Source organism: Drosophila innubila, chromosome X, assembly GCF_004354385.1.
Source record: "Drosophila innubila isolate TH190305 chromosome X, UK_Dinn_1.0, whole genome shotgun sequence".
NCBI lineage: Eukaryota > Metazoa > Arthropoda > Insecta > Diptera > Drosophilidae > Drosophila > Drosophila innubila.
The window spans coordinates 21,801,614-21,821,740 of record NC_047626.1 but is presented as its reverse complement, the minus strand read 5'-3'; the positions used below and the strand labels follow the sequence as shown (position 1 = coordinate 21,821,740).

Here is a 20,127-nt window from a genome sequence, read left to right as displayed (position 1 = left end):
ATAAGGAGAAAATTTCTAACATAAATATTCTTGGCATTTAAGCCTTGAAAGTTTTGGCCCAAAGGATTTTTGGACATCTGTTTAAAGCCCTTCCCTTTATAATTTTATTTTTTTTTGGTGTTGGCCAAGGTAAGACGCCCGCCTGTTGACTTTGACATTGTGTTAGCCCTTTTACCAAAAAAGATTTCAACTTTCAAAGTTAGTTTTATGGCTTATTGTGAAGATTACAATAACAAAAATAACAACAACAAAATCAGTGGCAATATAATATGGCTAATATCAACGTCAGGCGCTCAACAAATATATAAATAAACAAAAAAGAAAAATTCTCTTTGGCAGACCGAAGTTGTGATACCCTAACAGAAACATGTCCCGGGATATGAATAAAAGTGGAAAATAGATGCATACTGAAATTTATTTTTCAAACGATAATTGCATTGACAGCTATATTATATAGTAACTCCATTTTAGGCTTTTTTAGTCAGGATGCTTAAAATAGCATTTATTATTCAACATGTAAGTTTGCTTGAGATATTTAAAAAAAAAACATCAAATTTTTATAATAAACTTTAGTTTGACCGTTTGTATGTATATAGTGGTTTGATTTTGAAGAAATTCAATCAGATTGTATTAGATAATACCAAATACTTAAATTGTAATTTTGTTTTGAAGATATCTTAAGAAACAACATAGTTTTTTAAACTGTACCTTTGACCTATGCAAGTTATACATAATATATAGTAAGCCGACCTGACCGATTTCGACATATGTAATAAAGGAACTGAGAAAATATACGGATCTTCGTTCCGATTAGGATTTTATATACTTTATAAGATCTACCACGCCCTGAATGCTATAAATGAGTTACTTATTTCATGACATAATGAAAATACCCACTGCAAGAGTATAATGGGCAACAAACAACAACAACAGCTAGTTAAATAGGATTACGCAAAGTTGCAAACGCATTATGTTGATGTTGATTTAAGCTGAAAGTCTGAGCTTTTATTTGCTTTTATCGTATTTATTTTATTTTGTTGTCGTTGTTGTTGTTGATGCTGCGTCTGCTGCAATAACTTGGTTAACTTGGCTAACTTGGCTTATTTGATTTGACAGACAAATGCAAACTTGACCCGCTTTTGTTGGCCAAGTGTGTGCCATTTAGGCCTTAATTTCATATACTTTTTTTTGGTGTACAAATAATTATGCTATTTAGTTTGACAAATGATGGTGTATTTCAGGTCGCGTTTGGCGAAGATTCTCAAGACGTGGCCAATTAAAAAAAAAGAAGGAACACCGACTCCGCCACCGCCTCCGCCCCCGCCACTGCCTCTGCCACGCCCCTGTTGCAACAGCTTGCCACAGGTGTTGGCTGGTTTTTTTGGTTTGTTTTTGTGTCATCATTTGCGGTTAGCAGGGGCTCACAACGGGAAATTGAATTGAAATCGGAAACATGTTCTTGCCGCATTGCGGCAGTTGCCTTGCCGCACTTGTTGTTGCACTGTTGCAGCGTCGTCGGCGTCGCCGTCTATTTGTGTGTCATGCTGCTTGGGCAACCAGAACGCTTGTCTTGCTGCTGCTGCTACTGACGGTGGCATCCACAGCTGCAGCTGCCACCGCTGCCACCGCTGCCACCACAATGCAAATCGAGACGTTGCAAGTGAACTGCACACGTGAATTGCTGGACATGCAACTCACATTGAGTCGCAACTTTCGCGGCCTGCTCTATGCCAAGGACTTTCCACTCGAGTGTCGCTCCCGCGGCCAGGATGCCGCACAGGTAGCGTTGCATGTGCCCACATCGGGCTGTGGCGTTCGTGCCGAGCCCTTGCCCGACGGTGGCATGGAGTACACCGTCCGCATCATGTTGCAAATGGAGCTAAAGTTGCGCCAAAGCACCGACATCCTGCGCACCGTGCGTTGCCAGCTGCCCGCCAAGGCCATGGGCATGCCACTGCCCCTCACTGGACGCGATCGGTAGGTGCTACCCCCCTCCGTTACACTGAAACAAAAAGACCAACTAAAAATCATAAAATCAAGAACTTTCATCTTAAATATTTTGTTCTTTAAATAAGACTATTTTTTGACCATATTACTAAAACTAAAAATAATAATCAAAAAAATCAAAGCTCTTAATACAAGAATAAAAATCTTCAATTGTTAGAAAAGTATATATATATAAACAAACAGTGGACCCGTGGCGCCCTAATTCGAGAAGCCGATTTAGTTGAAAGCCATACAATAGGCGCCGGTTCGAATCCCACTCGTAACAATGTAAAATAACATTTTTTCAAAATAGCCTAGTTAGAATAAAATGTATATCAGGTGTGTTCTACAAATCTCTAACAGCCGCTATAGCAACCCAAATGCAATTGTTGTTGTTCCTGAAAAAAAGAAACCATTGCTTTGAAATTTCTTAAATATTCTTGAGAGATTAGGAAAAATTATATAATTATTAAATTGAACGGTTGTTTTCAAAAACATTTCTCTTAAAAATCTTTAGAGATTTCTGGAACACAAATTTGTATATATCAAAAACTAAAACAGGAATAAAAAAATTATAAAAAATGTTTTTGAGTTAAATTTTCAGAACATTTATTCTTAAAATATGAACTTAGTCTTATTTAAAATGTTCTTAAGACCAAGATGTGTTTAATATAAGAATTTTATGTTCTCAACGCATTTTTTTAGATCAAAATTCTTAGTTTTATGACCAAAATTTTGATTTTAGAACATGTTTTTTATCAGTGTACCCCCTCCGATTCCCCTCTTTAAATCACATTTATTTAACTCCCTTTCGCAGCAATGCACGCATGCGCGCCTTGGCTGTTGTGGCATCATCATCATCATCATCATCGTCTTCGTCATCATCATCATCGCAAACTGCTCATCATCATCATCACATGGACACGCCGCGTGTCCGCATCTGGCTGGAATTGGGCGGTCCAAATGGTTCCGGCTCTGTGGAGGTGGGCGTGGCAACCACTTTAACCGTGCGCGCCATTGTACCCGGCACTATAGGGGTGCGTGTGGTGGACTGTGCGGCACTCGACGGATTGGGTGAATCCACACAGCAGCTGCTCGACGCACGCGGTTGTCCCATTGACGAACAGGTGAGTCGACTAATTGATAAGAGTGCTATAACTACGTGGTAGTGTTTGAAACAGGCAAAAATCTCCCATTAAGTTGAAACAGTGAATAGAAAATTTAATATATACGCTAAAATTAATAGTTACTCATACAATATATAATGAAATTTAAATATATTGTTAAAAAAGGGATACTCAACACCAAAAATGGTTTAAGAGTATTAGTACTATAAACTACAGTCGAATTCATTTAGTACATAAACCTAAATAGATACATGAGTTCCTTGGGCGATCTTTAAAATATTCGAGTTAGAGAGTGTATATTTTATGAGAGTACTCTCAGCGACATATCAAACAAGTTTTGTAAGAGCAATTTTAAAGAGAAAAGTCTTTCATTTTGATATGTGTCTGTTGATGTATTATTTATGTAAATACATATATAAATGTTACTGCCATTCATATTGTACATTTTTTGTTATTAATTTTCCGCTTAAAACCCGGAAAATGCAGCCGTTAATTGAATTACGTAAAACGAATTCAAATTTTAGTTTCGTTATTTTAATTGCGAACTGTGTTGTGCCCATTTTTAATGCATTAGTAAATCTCTGAGTTTATAATGTGATTTATTGACTGAAAATCAAGCCGGGTGTACGCGACTACAGAGTATATCACTGTCCATTGAACTTCGCTGCAGCGTTCTTTGCATAACTTGACTGTGCCGCGTTGAATTCTTCGAGATATTCGTGTACCGTTAGGTCAAAAGACAATAATATCATTAATTATAATGAAAATGTGTGCGTGCGTGTGTGTATCAGCAAATTAGTGATTATCGATTGATTGGCAAAACTTTCATTTTTATTATGTATCTGAGCTGTGAAAGTAAAATCGAAGTAAACGCAGCTCATCTCTAGCCAAGCAACTTCTGATTGTGTTGGCAACGCGATTGCAACTGTTATATTGTGCAATGTTGGCGGCGTCTAAAGCGCATCATTAATTATAACGGTTATTACAACACCAACCAGCAGCAACGAGTCAAAACTTGAAAACTGTTAGACGTAATTACGCGCTCATCGTTAGAACAGTTTGCATTTGGTTAAGCACTTGTCTGTCTGTCGTTCTGTCTGTCTTTCTGTCCGTCCGTTTGCCCAGCCAAGCAGCTAAGCAGCTGAGCAGCCATTAAAAGCAACTGCCACTGCCCGCGCGAACCGTTCTTCAGTTCTTCTTGAGTAAATTAGGAGGTCACAACAATTAGCCAACAGTGAAATACATAGAAATATTTAGCGTTTAACATTTTGACATGGTCCCAGGCCAACAACGGTGGCAATGACAACCTGAAGCTCAAACTAAAGTTAAAACCAGTGTTGCCAGAAACGCAACCGCTAAAGTAGCTAATTTAATCAACTAGTTTTATCAGCTAGAAATATTTTAAAAATTATTAAATGTACTTCAGAAATTGCCAAATTGTTTTTCATATTTTTTTGATTTAAGCTCAAAATACGAAAATGCTGATTGAACATTAGTTATTAAAATATTATCTATTTATTTTTACTAATGCATTATTATTTATTTATTATTACTATTTATTTCTATTAATAAAAAAAATACATTTTTTTAGAGTACTTTTTTTTTTTTTAATTGATAAAGGATTTTCGAACAATTTTGCATAAAAAAGTACAATTCTTAAAAATTTCCCCTACGAACATTTCGCAGCAAGGTGTTGATGTATGACCAAAAATTTAAAATAAAGATTTTTGTGTTTTAGTCTTTTCCCAACTGATAAGATGGATTTTTCGTAACACAATTTTTTTTGCCTCAAAATTATTTTTTTTTCTTTATTTAAAATGTATATTTTCCACAAAAACAAGATTTTCTTTAGTATACCGATGTTATCTGACAATCTGTAAATGCAGATATCTAGCTTATACAGTTATTCCAAAAGCCAAGTCTAGCTACAAAATAGCTAAAGTGGCAACGCTGAGCTTTAGTTCAAGCTGAAAGCTTAAAAGCATTTGCATTTAGTCGCCGTCGTCGTCGTCGCAGCTTTGTGCACATGTCATGCCAGAAAATGGGTCAAACAAATCTTCTGCTCTTCTACTTTTCTGCTGGGCATTGTGAGGCGATAGCTAGAAAAATCTCACGGCTTAATTTTTATTTCTATTTTAACGGACAGAAGCAAAGACAACAAAACATTTGCATTTTATGTTTGTTTTATTGTTCATCACCCCGTCCGTCAACTCATCACATCTGCATCTCCCCCTCTCCCCACTCCTACACTGCCAACACCCTTCTTCTCTTGTTGTTGTTGGGCCATTGCCTTCCGTTTGAGCAAATTTTCATTTTCTTTTGCGTTTAGTTTTATTGTTTGGCCAACGCCAGCATTCAAATAATTTATGCACGCGCCCATTGCTAACTTGAAATATTTGTTTGGCTTAGAAAAATGATTCTAGGTCACAGAGCTTTGTTGAAAAGTGAAACATTCTGCGGCCGCGGCACAGATACTGATCAGAATGTGCCCTAAAAATGCACACAGACAATACATCCGCATACATGCATACTTTCCAGTGCATACATACATACACTCAGAAATAAATCAAGATTTCCTTACTTTAACAGGGAATATTTAAGTACAAACGATCAAAAAAATCAGCTTTTAGAATTTTCAAAACTGATAACAGAAATCTTAAATTAAGATTTTTCTGGGACAAGTCCGTTTTGGAGTTATTTCCAGTCTGTAAAAGCTTAAAACATAAATACTAGTTTAAGCGCCAAAAAATCTTGGAGGTAAATTGTGCATCAGGCCATGCCCCAATAGGGGATACAGTCCATATAATAATAATATAATAATAATCCCAAAATGTAATTGTTTCTATGACAAAACATTCTCATGTTTAAGTTAATTTCAATCTTAAAACAAACTTGTTTAAGTGTACAAGAGTTTTACACAAATTTATTTAAATTTTTTTTTTTTATTTCTGGAGATATTTCATAGATTCTATTTTTAGCATGGGCTTATATATTTTGATTAAGTTTAGTTAAAATCTGACTACTAAATCAGCTGTCATAGGAGTGGATAATCAGAATTTTAATTTTAAGATCGATTCATAATTTGTTTTTAGCAATCTTAAGAACAAAACTGTGTAAATTCAAGTACTTTATTTTAGAATGTCATATTTTTCTGAGTGTACAATCTACATACTCACTTTGTGAAATAAAGTACACAAATGCAACCAGCTTTAAAAGTGATAAAAGATACACTTAGCGAAACATTAATGCATACACTCGCAATTTTAAATTATGTTATCAACTAACTGAATAACAATATATGTTTGTTTATAGTATGTACAAATCCTGCAGAGTTATTCGCATTTTTAAACTCATTTGAACTTCCGCAGCAATTTAGATTGTTTATATTACGAGTATTGTTTGTTGTAATTGTTTCAAGTTTCTCACAGACAAACAGAGCACACAGCAATACACGTGCTTTGGGTGTGTAAATTGAAACCAGGTAGCGGCAGCTAATCAACTTGTGCTGTTTAGTGGCAAGTAGCAAGTAGCAAGTACGAAGTGGCAAGTATAAGTTGCGCCAGCAACAACAATGGCATAACGTAAATCACATGAGTCTGTAATTTCATACATTTTCATATGGCATACACACAGAGAAACACACACACACAAACTCACACACATATACAGTAGCGGCTGCAGCATTGTTTTTGTCCGTGAACTTGGCACATGACTTTTGTTACCGTTGCTCTGCTTGTTTTTGTTGCTGTTGTTGTTGTTGTTGTTGCCCTCTGCTGCTCGTAACGGAAGTGGCCAAATAGTGCAGGTGTAAGAAGAGAGCGTGTGTGTGGGCATATGTGTGTGTGCGTGTGGGAAAGAGAAAGAGTGTGCAAGTGTCATTGTCATTGTCATTGCCATTGACGTGTTGCGTTTTGTGGTGTCGTCAGCGGCAATAAACAACAAATTGTATAACCGGCCATAAACGTTGTTGACATTAAACAGGTAGGAGTACAAGGGCCAACAAAAATACAAACATTGTTAAACTAGTTCCCCAATACTAGCTAGACACTTGGGAGCACAATTGCCAATCTAGCTTTATTTTGTTAGGAGGTTTAAAAGTTTTTTTTAAATTAAAGCAAAACACTTAAATGTTTACGAGTACTACTTTTCTTTAATTTACTTTCATCAATTGCAGCATTTTTTAGTTAATGCCAAAATTTTTGACACAATCAAAAATATACACATATTTTCTTCCTAAAAACATGTATTTGTTTAGTTTAATTCTTTTTTTTAAATATTATTCTTTGCTATAGTACTTAGAACAAGTTACAAAAAATAAACAGTAATAATTTTCATTGTACTTAACTATTTTTAAATATAAAAAAAATATATGCATACATTTTAATTGTGTCAAAGCACTTTCTTGACAAACTTTATTAAAATTAGAGCGCATCGATTTGTATGGACCAAAAAAAAAAAAATTGAAAAATAGTAACCCAAATTCTTAATCTACAATCAATTCTATGATGTTCTCACTAAGAAACCATTATTCTAAAATAAAATTAAATTTATAAGTTATCCCCGAGTTTTGTGCCAGGAATTGAACAGGAATTGATTTTAGAGCTTTGATTTCTTGTTGAAAACATCATTTAATTGACCGTAGTTTACGTATGTATAGCTATTTTGTATATAATGGGAATTAATCACACGCATTAGTTTAAATTCAATTAACAGACTGTCAAATAAGCTGTGGGCCACTGTCAATGTAACAATTACTGAATATTGTTATCTCGCTCTGACTTTCTCTGATATTTATATTACTACTGTAACAAATTAGAAATGTCCTTTCCAAATAAATACCACTGCTGTCATCTCGCTTTAGCTTTTGCTGTTTAATTTCCAGTGGAACCCATTGCAAATGTCTTCCACAAATTTGTATATATTTAAAAAATAAATGGACTTAAATATACCAATTTGCAGGTAATGCCGGCTCTGCATACGAGGTTTAAGCCCGCCGAGGAAGGATGGTCCAAGCAGCTTGAGGAAGATTTGGTCGAGCGAACGTTTATGGCAACATTTCCCGCCTTCAAGTTTCCCGATCGCGAGCGCCTGCACGTCAGCTGTGGCGTTCAGCTGTGCAAAGGGAAGTGTCCAAATGTGAGTACCAATACAACAATATAAAAATGTGTGGGTGTGTTTGTGTGTGGGTGTGTTTGTGTGTGTGTAAGTATGCAAACAAGGCCTGAAATGCATACATATTAATTAATTGCAATGAAAACGAAAGTGTTGCTTGCGTTTTGTTTTGTTTGTTTGTTTGCTTGCTTGCGTGTGTGTTGGGCAACGAAGCGTATAGAATGTGAGTGTGTGTGTATGTGTGGTTAGCGCCGCTAATTAATGTGGTTATTGCACCAAAATGCACTGAACTGCAGAAATGCACTTGCGAGGCAGTAACAATTGCTCAAGTAAAAGAAGTATTTACACGCACACATACACGCACACACACACACACCTGCATATCTACAATGGCTCTCAGTTTATTTAACCCTCTACATTTTTAATAATGCTTTGATTTTATTGCTTAATTCAGATATAATACATATAAAAAATTAAAATTAAATTATTTTGCTTAAATTTAAACATTTATAAAGAAATATGCGTTCTTATTTTATTTATATCTTCTTACCATAAAAAGATAAATTTATTGAAATTTGTAATATGGAAGAATATATAAGAATAGTGGGTCGAAAAACGTGACTGCCACTGTATGTATGTGTATATGTTAGTACACTTAGCAGAACTTTTAAAAATAAAAGCTGAGTGTACGAAATAAATGTTGGGCTGACTTTATATCTCCATACAGTATGCCAAATAATTGTTTTGACAAAGGAAAGAAAAATCACAAATTAATGTACAAGAACAAAAACGTAAAATTCTTAGATTGAAAAACTATGCTTATAGATTTACAACGACCATAAATACAGAAATCAGTAATTTCAGTTTGAACAATTTGAAATTTTAAACAAGACTTTCTTCAGTTATGCTTACCGATTTGAATCAGTAAATACCGCTTCGAAAATTTTTAATTAGTTAAAACAGTTACTTGACTAGTGCTTGGGATAACAATTACTTGACATACTGTACTAGTATATATGGTATGTTTGTTGTGTCAACCTAACGAAATCTTAAACATTTCTGTCGCCTGTCGTTTGTCGTCTGTCGTTTGTCGCATGCAGCTCAATTGTCGCCTCACCGAGCAGCAACTACAGCTGAACGCCGATCAGCACCTGGCGCGCATCGAAGTGTTCAACTCATTGGCCGTGACAGCGCCACAGATCGAAGTGGATCGTCTGCGTTACGATCGACGCTACAATATGAGCGGTAAGTAGTTAGTTCATCATAACAAATCACATCACATCACAACATTTATCGCATTCATACAGTCGTGTGCGAAATAATAAGAGCAGCATATGTGAAAACTTAATTCGATAAAAAAAATGTTATAATAATATATTAATAATAAGTATTTTTATTATTTGAATAGTACACATATTAAGCAATTCATATTCAAAAGGAATGCACATTATGCTATGTCCATATCCTTTATAATATGAACTTTGTTGTGTTAAGTCGAAATTCAACTGCGCGAAAAAATAAGAATAATGATAGAAAAAATTGGATCGAAGATTCCTATATCCTGAAGATTAGATGAACAACATTTTTCACAAGTCAATGACCCAAAACCATAATATGGATGTTATGGAGGGATAGTCTCAATTTCCGAACCTCAATTCAACATATCATCTATGGATAAATGTTTAGAAAAAAGACAGGGAGAAAAAGAAACTATTTGGTAGAATATTAGAATCTCCATATGCCACGATTCTATGGGATCTATAGACTCCAGATGTGTTAAAAATGATCGGGAAAACTGGTGTGCTCCTTCATATTAAATGTATACCCATAAATTGTTGAAATGATGTAGGAATCCGCGATACATTATTATTATAATTTTTTGATCGAATTAAGCTTTCACTTATGCTGTTCCTATTATTTCGCACTCGTCTGTATGTAACTTTTTCAATTGCATTTTCATATTCTCAACCATTTTCACATTTCAGTGGAAGATTACGTGCCGCATGTGCGTCCGCTTGTTGGCGAGGGCACCTTATGTCTGTCCATTTCCAAGTTGGCCATCTCGTTCTGCATACTTGGCTCGATCTTTTTGATAGCCGTGATCGTGGCCATCTTCTCCATGATACGCACACGTCAACGTCAGCAGGGTCGTTGCGGTGGCTTGAGTTTAAGTGGAACTGGCACTGGAACTGGCGCTGGTACTGCAACCAGCACTTCAAATAGCAGCAGCCGTTTGCATCGGGCCGAAATCTGCACTTCGATGTTCTCCTCCAGCAGCGAATCGGCACAGTCTGCACCACGTTTTGGTGGCAAGTTTCTAATGCCCTTGCCGTATTATCCAACTAATTTGCCCTATGGACGTGTCTATTGAATGTCGTACTTTAGTTTATAAGTTTTAGTTACCATTTTGGGCAGTTTTTTTTTTCTATAGACTGATGTGGCTTCAATCTCAAAAACATGAAATTCGTTTAACGAATGCTCAATGAAGATACCAAAATATGTTGTAACTACAATTCTATGTTTAGTTGAAAGCGTCTTGAAAGCATTTTGCGCTGTGTCCGTTTAAAATGCGTTTTGATACGCTTTCGTTGCATACATACTATATATGTTTATATTAATGGCACATATATACTGATTTTATTGTGCCTAGTTTATTTTAACCGTGCAATTGTAATTAAATTTAAATTTAAAATCTAACGAGTTTTATTGCGAACTATTATCGATGCTTATCGAGTTTAAAGGTGCCCACACACGACAAACATGCGCGCGGAGCATGCTATGAGTATTATCGATTTTGTTTTTCCAAACAGGTTGGCAGCTCCGCTAAACATATGTGCCTGCCATTTCGATAGGCCGATGCCGATAGCGATACAACTGAATTGTCAGAATAATCAGCACGAGCACGTTGCGCACTTTGAAAGAGTGTTGTGTGTGTTTTGTTTATAAACTTGTAGCAATATTATAGAATCTGCAAAATGACCAAGACAGCGCCAAAGGGGCGCAATAAGCCGCCAGCACGTTATTTTGATAGTGCCACTGATAAATCGGACGATGTGAAGCACATAAAACTCAAGCGCAAGAAACAACAAAATTTCACGGGAGATTTTGTGAAGATGCAGGCGCACTACAAATTAAAGAAACCGCACAACGAGAAGCGCAATGCGGACAAGAAGAAGACTGAGGTTGACAGGGTGCAGAAGCAGAAGATACCACAGGAAGTGTTGGATAAGTATTCGCGTGGTGATGGCGTTGATTCGCGCGGCGTCAAGACGCGTCACTTCAAGGAACAGCAGGAGCGCAAGGAAGTCTATTTGGAATATGCCACCGAGCAGGCGGCACGCACAGAGCTCCTGTTGCAGGAGACACCCGGACAGCTGGAGGCGGACGAGGAGGAGACCACAGCCATGTATCGTCAGTCGGAAATTGTGGCCAATGTGGATTTACAATCGGCATCCAAACATTTTGATTTGAAACTGGATTTTGGACCATACAAGATGCGGTATACGAAAAATGGCAGGCATCTGTTGCTGGGTGGGCGGCGTGGTCATGTCGCCGCCTTCGACTGGGTGACCAAGAAGCTGCACTGTGAGTTCAATGTGATGGAGAGCATCGCGGATGTGCAGTGGCTGCATGTGCCCACCATGTATGCGGTGGCCCAAAAGGAATGGGTCTATTTCTATGACAACAAGGGCACCGAGCTGCACTGCGTCAAGCGTTTGAACCGTGTCAATTGCCTCGACTTTTTACCCTATCATTTTCTACTCGCCGCCGGCAACAATGCGGGCTATGCCTCCTGGCTGGATGTGTCCATGGGTGAGCTGGTTGGCAACTTTAATACGGGACTGGGTGACATTCGGCTGATGCGTCACAATCCCGGCAATGGTGTGCTGTGCATTGGCGGCGGCAAGGGTGTCGTCTCCATGTGGTCACCCAAGGTGCGTGAACCATTGGTTAAATTGCTCGCCCATTCCACGGCGATGACTGCGTTGTCTGTGGATCCCAAGGGACTGCATCTGGTGACCGCTGGCTTGGATCGGGCCGTCAAGGTGTGGGACATACGCAATCTGAATGACAAACCGCTGGCAATCTTCCGCCTCCGGCTGCCCGCCAATGAGCTGGAGATATCGCAACGGGGAATGTTGGCGTTATCCCAGGGCAACTACCTGGAGACCTATACGAATGTGATCAGCGGCGGCGGCACCGGCAACCGGAATAATCTTCCCTATCTCCGACAGCGTTGCGATGCCTTTGTCCATGGCATGCGCTTCTGTCCCTTTGAGGATATCCTGGGCATATCCACAGCAAATGGTTTTCAATCTCTGCTGATGCCAGGCGCTGGCGAACCCAACTACGATGCCCTCGAGGATAATCCGTATGAGACGAGGAAACAGAGACGTGAGCACGAAGTGCATGCATTGCTCGAGAAGATTCCACCCGAATTGATCACATTGGATCCACATGAGATCACCGGCGTGGATGCGCCCACGCTGCAGGAGAAGGTCGATGCTAAGCGGCAGCTGTTCCACTTGAAACCGCCACGAATCAACATGAATCCCCGGCACAAGATGAAGGGACGCGGTGGCAGTGTCAAGGCGGCACGCAACAAGCAAATCGTCAAGGATCTGCAGCGCAAGGTGACTGCAAATATATATACATATATATACATAAGGATGCATTGATTGGTTTCACAAAAATTTGTAACCCAAATTCGAAGTCTACGGTCAATTCTAAGATGTTTTCACCCGGAAACCATAGTTCTACAATCTTTTCCTAGTCCCAGCTTTTTTAGTTAAAAAAACGTTGTCTTTTTAGTCCTTGCATTGACGTAAATTATGTTTTCAGGACAATTAGTTCTTTAATTCTTTGAAAGTCCTGGTCCTAACAAGAGTTTTGATACCAATCTTTTCAGGATTGGACTAAAAACACCAAAGATATGCTAATTATAACATGCCAAAAATTTTTAAATTTAAAATTTTTCAACTCAAAAAGCGAGGACTATGAATTGATTTTAGTAGAACTATGCTATTTTGGTGAAAACATCTTAAAATTGACTGTAGATAACGAATTTGGGTTACCATTTTTCATTTTTTTGAGGCCAATACAAATCGATGCACCATAATATACCATCTTCAATTCCTTTCTTAATCATATGCCTCTCTCTTTGTTCCGCAGGAGTTCATCTCGGAGATTCGCAAAGCCAAGAGTAGCGTTATCGCTGCCCACAAGCAACGTGGTCGAGATCAGGACAGGCACGAGGGGGCGGAAGATTCGTCTTTGTCTGGGCCCAAGCAGAAAAAAGAAAAACCTGTGCGCTCCGTTCTGGATCGCTTCAAACCGAAGCCCGTCAAGAAGCCCAAGAAATAGTTGTTGCTTTTATACCTAAATATATATAATATTATAATAAATGATTACTTTTTTTTAGAGTTATACAAGTTGAAAAAAAAAAAAAAAAATTACCAGCTAGGATTTTCAGCAGAATATCAAACCGCAACAAATATGGGTTCCGGTTTTAGTTCAAGTACGTCTCGAAACAACTATTTTGGCAAAAGGTTCTTTCTCAGTTTTATTCTTTCGATTCCGGTATCAGTACGGGTACAACAAATCAATGTTAAAACATTTTAAATTGTTTAAGTGTTGTTTAAACTAATTATGACATACGAAGTTGGTTGAGGGCAAGTTTTTCGATGTATCCTTCATTTTTATCCAAGAGATATTTTAAAATTGTATATTAATTTCTATACACTTTAGGTCAAAATATCTATGAGTTTGTTATCAATCCCCTTTTTTTTACGAAATAAATTAGATTTAAATGCAGAATGAATAAAGAGTCCAATCCATGATCAAAATGACATTCCGCTTCAAAATCGGTTTAGTTTTTACAAAGTTATGAATGTTTGAAGTTAGTCAAATCTTTGACTTAAAATCTAAACCTATGGTATTATAATCTAAACCCATATCTAGAGGGAATTTTTTTTTTTCGAAATTAATTAAATTTAAATGCAGAATGAATTTAGGAAAGATAAAGATTTAAAAGCATCTTAGCATCGAAATCAATAACTATGTGAGTCGATCTAGAGGAAAACAATTTTTAAAAGAATTTAAAAAAAGTTGAATGAAGAATGAATTAAAATACCAAACCAAGATCAAAATGATATTCCGCTTGAAAATCGGCTGAGTTTTGATAGTCATGATAGTTTGTAGTTGGTCAGACTTTACGGTTAAAAGATAAATTCATTTAAACCTTGTAATAAGTAAGTGTAGTGGATCGAATAAGCTGAGAGCTGTAAACTGTAAGAATTTTGTTTTGTTTTGATATTGGTGGATTTAAACTACAAGCCTCTTTGACTTTAGTTATTCTAAAAGTTTATTAAAAACAACATTTCCTAGTTTATAGTATGTATTTAAGAGCTTAGATCTGTTTAGCTGCTGACTTTAAAACGGGTAATCCCCTACAGCTTTTAGTCATAGCTTAGCAGGCACTTGAAGTAGCTGGCAATGCGCTCGGAAGAGTGCTCCTCCAGATGCTTTAGAGCTGCCTGCAGTCTGCTGGAATCACTCTTCTGACGGGCATAATAAAATAGATTGAGGATGCGTTTCTGGTTCTCGAATCGGCGATTGTCATCATTGCTGGCGTCGCCAGTGACCTGAAGCTGCTCCAAGTTGGCCAGCACCTGGACAGCATTCTCCGCCAGAGCGGACATGAAGACGCCATTCTGTTGGCGGCAGAGTGTTGACATGGCCGTCAATGTGGCATCTGCCACACTTGGCTTCAGCAGCAACTGTGGCAGATAGTTGAGGAATGTGGCAAACTGTGCCTCGCCCCCGTAGCCATCATAGAGTTCCCTGCGCTGCACAACGAGGCACAATAGATTGAGGACACGTGTGGCAACACCCTCGCGTGTTGTATAGTGTTGTGCCACATACGCCTCGATGCAGTTGCTCATCACGCTGCCCATTTGATGGGGCTGCAACTGCAGCAGCTTGTCGCCATTGTCCAGCAACAAGGCACGCAATGCGGCCACCAGACGCAGTTGCTCATCCGGCGACACGCTGTGCAGCTGTCGCAGACATTGGTTAATATACATCAGGAGGGAACTGTAGTCATCGCGTTGTTGCTCCTCCGGTTCTGGGTAGAAGTGACAGACGAGCTGCACCAGACTCAGATTCTGGGCAATGCACAGTTCTCCTTGCGAGGCATTCAGTTTGCTTCTCTTTCTCTTCTGCTTCTTGTCAGGAGTTGGCTGAGTCAGCTGGGGAATCCTTTGATATGGATAGCTGCAATCCTTGACAAAGTGTCGCATAAAACTGCTGGCATAAGTTTGACGCATCCAGTTGCTCAAGTGTCGTGTGTGCTCCTGCTGCACGGACTCGTATTGATGCACCAGCTGCCACAGCTGTGTCATGATGTCCAGCAGCACATGCAGACTCTCAGCTGCATCCACAGAGAGCAGCAGTTGCTGCTGCTGCTGTTGTTGTTGTTGTGGCTGCTGTTGCGGTCGCACCTCCAGCCAGTTGTCCTGCAGCAGCGGCATCAGCTGCTCCACATAACCACGCAGCTGCTGATCATCCGCCTGACGCAGGCGCTCGCCCAGCAGAGCATGCAAACCACGACTGTCCACACGCAGTGGACACAGCACATTATAAAACTGTGGCGTCTGCTTGTCAAAGTGAATTGTCCTCGACTGGGAATGGGCGTCACTGCCACTGCCACTCCCACTGTTGTGCTGCTGCAGCAATGTGCCCAGGATCTGCTGCAGACGCAGCAGCACCTTTGTGCGCCACTTGATGGTCGTCTGTTGTCCTTGTCCCTGGCCCATTCTCACAGTTAGCAGGCGATTTGTGTGCTGTGTGTCGTGGCGTGTGCGCGATATCATATCGATGAAGTGACCAATGATGGTGGACGCACTGCGTTCCGCCAGCATACTCGATGGCACACGTTGCAGCAGCACGTCCAGCAGCAGCAGCGAATCCTCCTGTATTGCCGGCTGCACATGCGTCATGGCACAACGCAAATACGCCGCAATGATGTGAAAGAAGGGCACTACCGCCTGTGTGGACAGCGCCTCCAGCAGCACATCCAGCGTTTTGAATGCCTCACGTCGCACATCCCGCTCCATGTCCAAGGCGCCACCGGCAATGCCCTGGAACAGCTCATTCAGATGCCCAACGAGATGTTCCGCCTCTCCCAGCTTAACGGCATCTCGCACATTGCGCAACGCATCCGTGCGAAACTTTAAATTGTAGTGCCGGAGTCGGGACAAGGTCTCCTTCAGGTTCAACTGACGCCGCTGTCCGTTGCTCGAGATTAGCGACGATTCCGTCAGCTGTCCGCGTATCTCTATTTTGCGCACCTTAAAGTCCGTTTTCGTCACATTGAGGCCCTTGGGCAGCTTGGCGCCCTTCAATTTCACTTTCGCCTTCTCCGCACGCAAGTTCTTCTTGTGATGTCCGCCCATTTTGACTAAATAACACAGAAATCTGAATCTGCGATTTTAAATCAAAACATGTGCCGTAGCACTGGTGTGGAAGCACTGTTTTGACACAAAAGGTTGCCACCCAGCGAAACTTTTCGATCTGGCAAGTTGTACCATTTTACAATATTTAACATTTTTGTCAGAGTTTTGTCAACTTTTTGATATTAATTTTTAGAATAAAATTTATTTAATTTTGCGATTTGCTAAATCAGAAATTTTAATGCAGTGCTATCATCTGCTCAATAAAATACAATATAATCGATAAGCCATTATATCAACCTATCGATTTCCTTAACGGCTGCGCGACTTTGGCGGAAATTTTAAAATTTGCGCTGCACCCGTAATTAGAAATGCTTTTGTTTTAATCTGATTTCTGTAACACAGATAATTGAAAGGTGCGGCCTTTTGTGACCCTGAAAGGCGATGCCAATTACATAATGTCCTGCTGTCCACCACATCCTGTGAGCGCACGCTAATTGTTAAACCAGTTTATTGGCCATTTTGTCAATCAATTAATCAGGGCGTGTGTTAATTCGCTTAATGCAATTAGTTTAAAACGCTGCCAAATATCAGTCGTTTAGATAAATCCTACTTAGTTGGCAATTGATTCAAGGTTAACCGGTTGACCGATTAGTTCTCCGATCTATACGACTTACGATGGGTACAAAGTATGCATCAAGTAATGTGGATGCTACTACGCCTACTGAGTGACTAGCTAATCGCATTCCGAGCATAAATTAATAACAACTAGTTATGTAATGGGTTAACGTGCTAATGTCTTGATAATGTTATATTAAGTGCCTATAAATAGTGCAAAAGGATGACGAGAAGAGACAGCTGTCCTTATTTATGATATATTGTTGGTTATTTGACGCGTGCGATCGATGTATTTAAGTTAAAAAATGCAAACTACTTTCAATATTTGAGCAGTGTGTAATTGAGCTTTTGTGGCTTGGTGTTAAATAATGAAGCCCCGTGGCCAGGGCTGTCAACCAGCTGGGAGCGTTCACACAGGCGCACCGCAAAGACTAAACAACAACAACAGCAACAACACCAATATCAACTACAACTACATTTCTTTCATCCAAGGACAGCTCAAAGAGAAAAACTTTTTCCACTTTTCGAAGGTTTTGCCCGAGCGTGTGGGCGCGGCAATTCAAATGATAACGACTTAACAACACGTCATACAACAGTGTTGCACAGATTCGCGTTTCAAAATTGCAACAACAAGCAAAACAAACAAACGATAAATAAATTAAAACAAAAACAAAATTAGTTGAAAAAGTCTAAAGTCGAGCAAACTCAACCGTAAGAGACCCTGTTCCGATTTTCTGTCATCAACGTTTTCGGTTAAGCGTCTCCCATCAAATTTAATTTTTTTCTTAAAAATATAAAAATTTTAAGATTTTTAAGTTATCAATCAGAAAAAAAGTCTTCAACAACTCTGATAAAAAATGAAAAAATAAAAATATAAAAAAATGGGTTTCAATTATTTTTTTTTTAGACTGATTTTATAAATCACTATTGTTGATGAAAATAATAAAAATTAGATATATCCGCTATTTGTTACTTTTTTTTTTAGATTTAAATATATGATTATTGGCTGTTGGCAAAAATACTGTGATTACAAATATTTTAATATATTTGAAACACAAATTCCATTTGTTCTTGTAGTTGATTTTTTTTATTGAAAATGTCCATACTATAATTCGAATTATTTTAAATTATTTATTTTGATTTGACAAGCGGTGCGGAGAGGGAACTGACACAATTCAAAAGCCAAGTGTCACCAAATTCAATGGCTCTAGCTCTTACAGTCTCTAAGACGATCTAGACGTAAAGGACTACTTAATCGACTGGACTGTTGCTGATAAAAAATGTATAGTGTACATACAATATGTACTTTTTGGGATAAAAAATGTCTCCATCTACCTGGTACTCACCTTTCCCTGTTGACAAACTTAATAATCACTTTGCAATTTAAAGGTACAGGGTCTAACAAGTAACCGACAACAAGAACAACAACGAAATTCACACAAAATTGCGTCACATCAGCTGGCAACTCTGTCTTGTTCACTTCGTTTTTGGCGCGCTCTCTACTCGTGCCGCTCGTCGTCGCCGTTGTCGTCGTCGTCCGCCTGCAACAATTCGCCGCTTCAGTTGTAATCGAAGTTTGAACCTGCGCGGTTGTACTTTTTTTTATCGCCGCCTGGCTGCGCTTATGTTGCTGCCAAAAAAATTCAATTCGTAACTGTAACAGTAACTAGTAAAACCAAAAATATTTAAGGAAACGCTTTTCCCGTTTTCCTATTGTTGCGTGTATTAAGTAATTGTTATTTTTTGTAATTTCTTTTATGTATAATGAATAGTTATATTTTTTTGCGGTGTTCAATTGTTAATAAAAATGTGCCAGGAGAATCTGTAACAAAAATAATAAAAAGAGTCCAACGATAACAATATGCCAAATTATTTTGTAATTAACTATCAACATAAGCAACAGCAGCAAAGTAATAACAACAAATGCATAAAAACAAACGCCAGAAGCAAAATAACAACAGCAAAAAAAACAACACTACGAAGAAAAATATAAACACGCGCATGCAACAGCTGCAGAAGCAATAACAATAATAACAACAACAATAACAACAATAAAAGGCAAAGCAAAGGCAAAAGCACAAAAGCCGGCGTTGTAAGCTCAGCTTCAACTTCCAGCGGCCGCCGCTTAGAACACATTTACATATTGCTCTCAGTGGCTTTGTGTGTGTGTGTGTGCTTCTGTTTGACTGTATTTACAGGTGAGTTCCAATGAGGTGGGAGAGCAAGAAATGTAGACTGAAAGAGAGAGAGAAGAGAGAAAGAGTATTATCATCCTCATTTAGTTGACACACATTAACTAATGCATATCTAGTTTGTTTAATTCTTTGTGTGTGTGTGTATAGTGGCATTTCCGTTCCGCATTGCACTGAGATTTTTAACTATAAAAAAATTTGATTGGAAATCAAGCTATTGATCGCAACTAAATTGTAGCAATATTTAAGACAATATGTATTTATTGTTGTTGCCTTACAATTAATAAATTAACAAACTAAAACGATAGTTGGGTCTATAATTATTTTCTTTTTGTCTAGTCATCGTTTTGTTATTGGCTTGTGGCACGTTATGTTGCAAGTCAGATCTTATCTACATGTAATTGTGCCCCATAACTGCGAACTTGACATATTTACCTGTATCACTTGCCACATTTAAATGTACACATGTCTGATGATTCATCAAGTTGAGCTCTCTGTTTGCCTTTTGATCTCTGACCAATTGACATGTTTTCCAAGTTTTATTTGGAACTAAGCTTCGCTGACAATTCGATTTCCATGTGAAACTGGAAGATTGGAAAGCTGCAATTCTTTAAAACACAGATAACTTTGATCCCTCAA

General features: G+C 38.5%; 3 protein-coding genes across 3 annotated transcripts; 2 read left to right on the top strand and 1 right to left on the bottom strand.

Moving 5' to 3' along the window:
• The first annotated feature begins 1,639 nt into the window (after positions 1-1,639).
• LOC117790123 lies at positions 1,640-10,917 on the top strand. The gene is made up of 5 exons (XM_034629413.1): positions 1,640-1,977; positions 2,804-3,113; positions 8,073-8,249; positions 9,326-9,470; positions 10,211-10,917. Exons 1-5 carry the CDS (start codon positions 1,640-1,642, stop codon positions 10,594-10,596), a joined length of 1,356 nt encoding a protein of 451 aa, XP_034485304.1. The 3' UTR covers positions 10,597-10,917.
• A 193-nt stretch (positions 10,918-11,110) lies between these two features.
• Positions 11,111-13,951, top strand: LOC117793731 (WD repeat-containing protein 46). Its single transcript, XM_034634111.1, has 2 exons — positions 11,111-12,859; positions 13,398-13,951. The coding sequence occupies exons 1-2, from the start codon at positions 11,201-11,203 to the stop codon at positions 13,587-13,589; spliced, it is 1,851 nt and encodes a 616-aa protein (XP_034490002.1). The 5' UTR covers positions 11,111-11,200; the 3' UTR covers positions 13,590-13,951.
• A 614-nt stretch (positions 13,952-14,565) lies between these two features.
• On the bottom strand, positions 14,566-16,747 carry LOC117793937 (testis-expressed protein 10). The gene has a single exon (XM_034634396.1). The coding sequence runs from the start codon at positions 16,679-16,681 to the stop codon at positions 14,684-14,686; it is 1,998 nt and encodes a 665-aa protein (XP_034490287.1). The 5' UTR covers positions 16,682-16,747; the 3' UTR covers positions 14,566-14,683.
• Positions 16,748-20,127: the final 3,380 nt, after the last annotated feature.

Bases quoted from the DNA above. Each gene is read 5' to 3' on its own strand.
- LOC117790123 (XM_034629413.1), top strand. From the start codon at position 1,640: ATGCAAATCGAGACGTTGCAAGTGAACTGCACACGTGAATTGCTGGAC. The intron at 1,978-2,803 runs GTAGGTGCTACC...TCCCTTTCGCAG, and splicing joins CCCCTCACTGGACGCGATCG to CAATGCACGCATGCGCGCCT. The intron at 8,250-9,325 runs GTGAGTACCAAT...TGTCGCATGCAG, and splicing joins GCAAAGGGAAGTGTCCAAAT to CTCAATTGTCGCCTCACCGA.
- LOC117793731 (XM_034634111.1), top strand. From the start codon at position 11,201: ATGACCAAGACAGCGCCAAAGGGGCGCAATAAGCCGCCAGCACGTTAT. The intron at 12,860-13,397 runs GTGACTGCAAAT...TTTGTTCCGCAG, and splicing joins TCAAGGATCTGCAGCGCAAG to GAGTTCATCTCGGAGATTCG.
- LOC117793937 (XM_034634396.1), bottom strand. From the start codon at position 16,681: ATGGGCGGACATCACAAGAAGAACTTGCGTGCGGAGAAGGCGAAAGTG.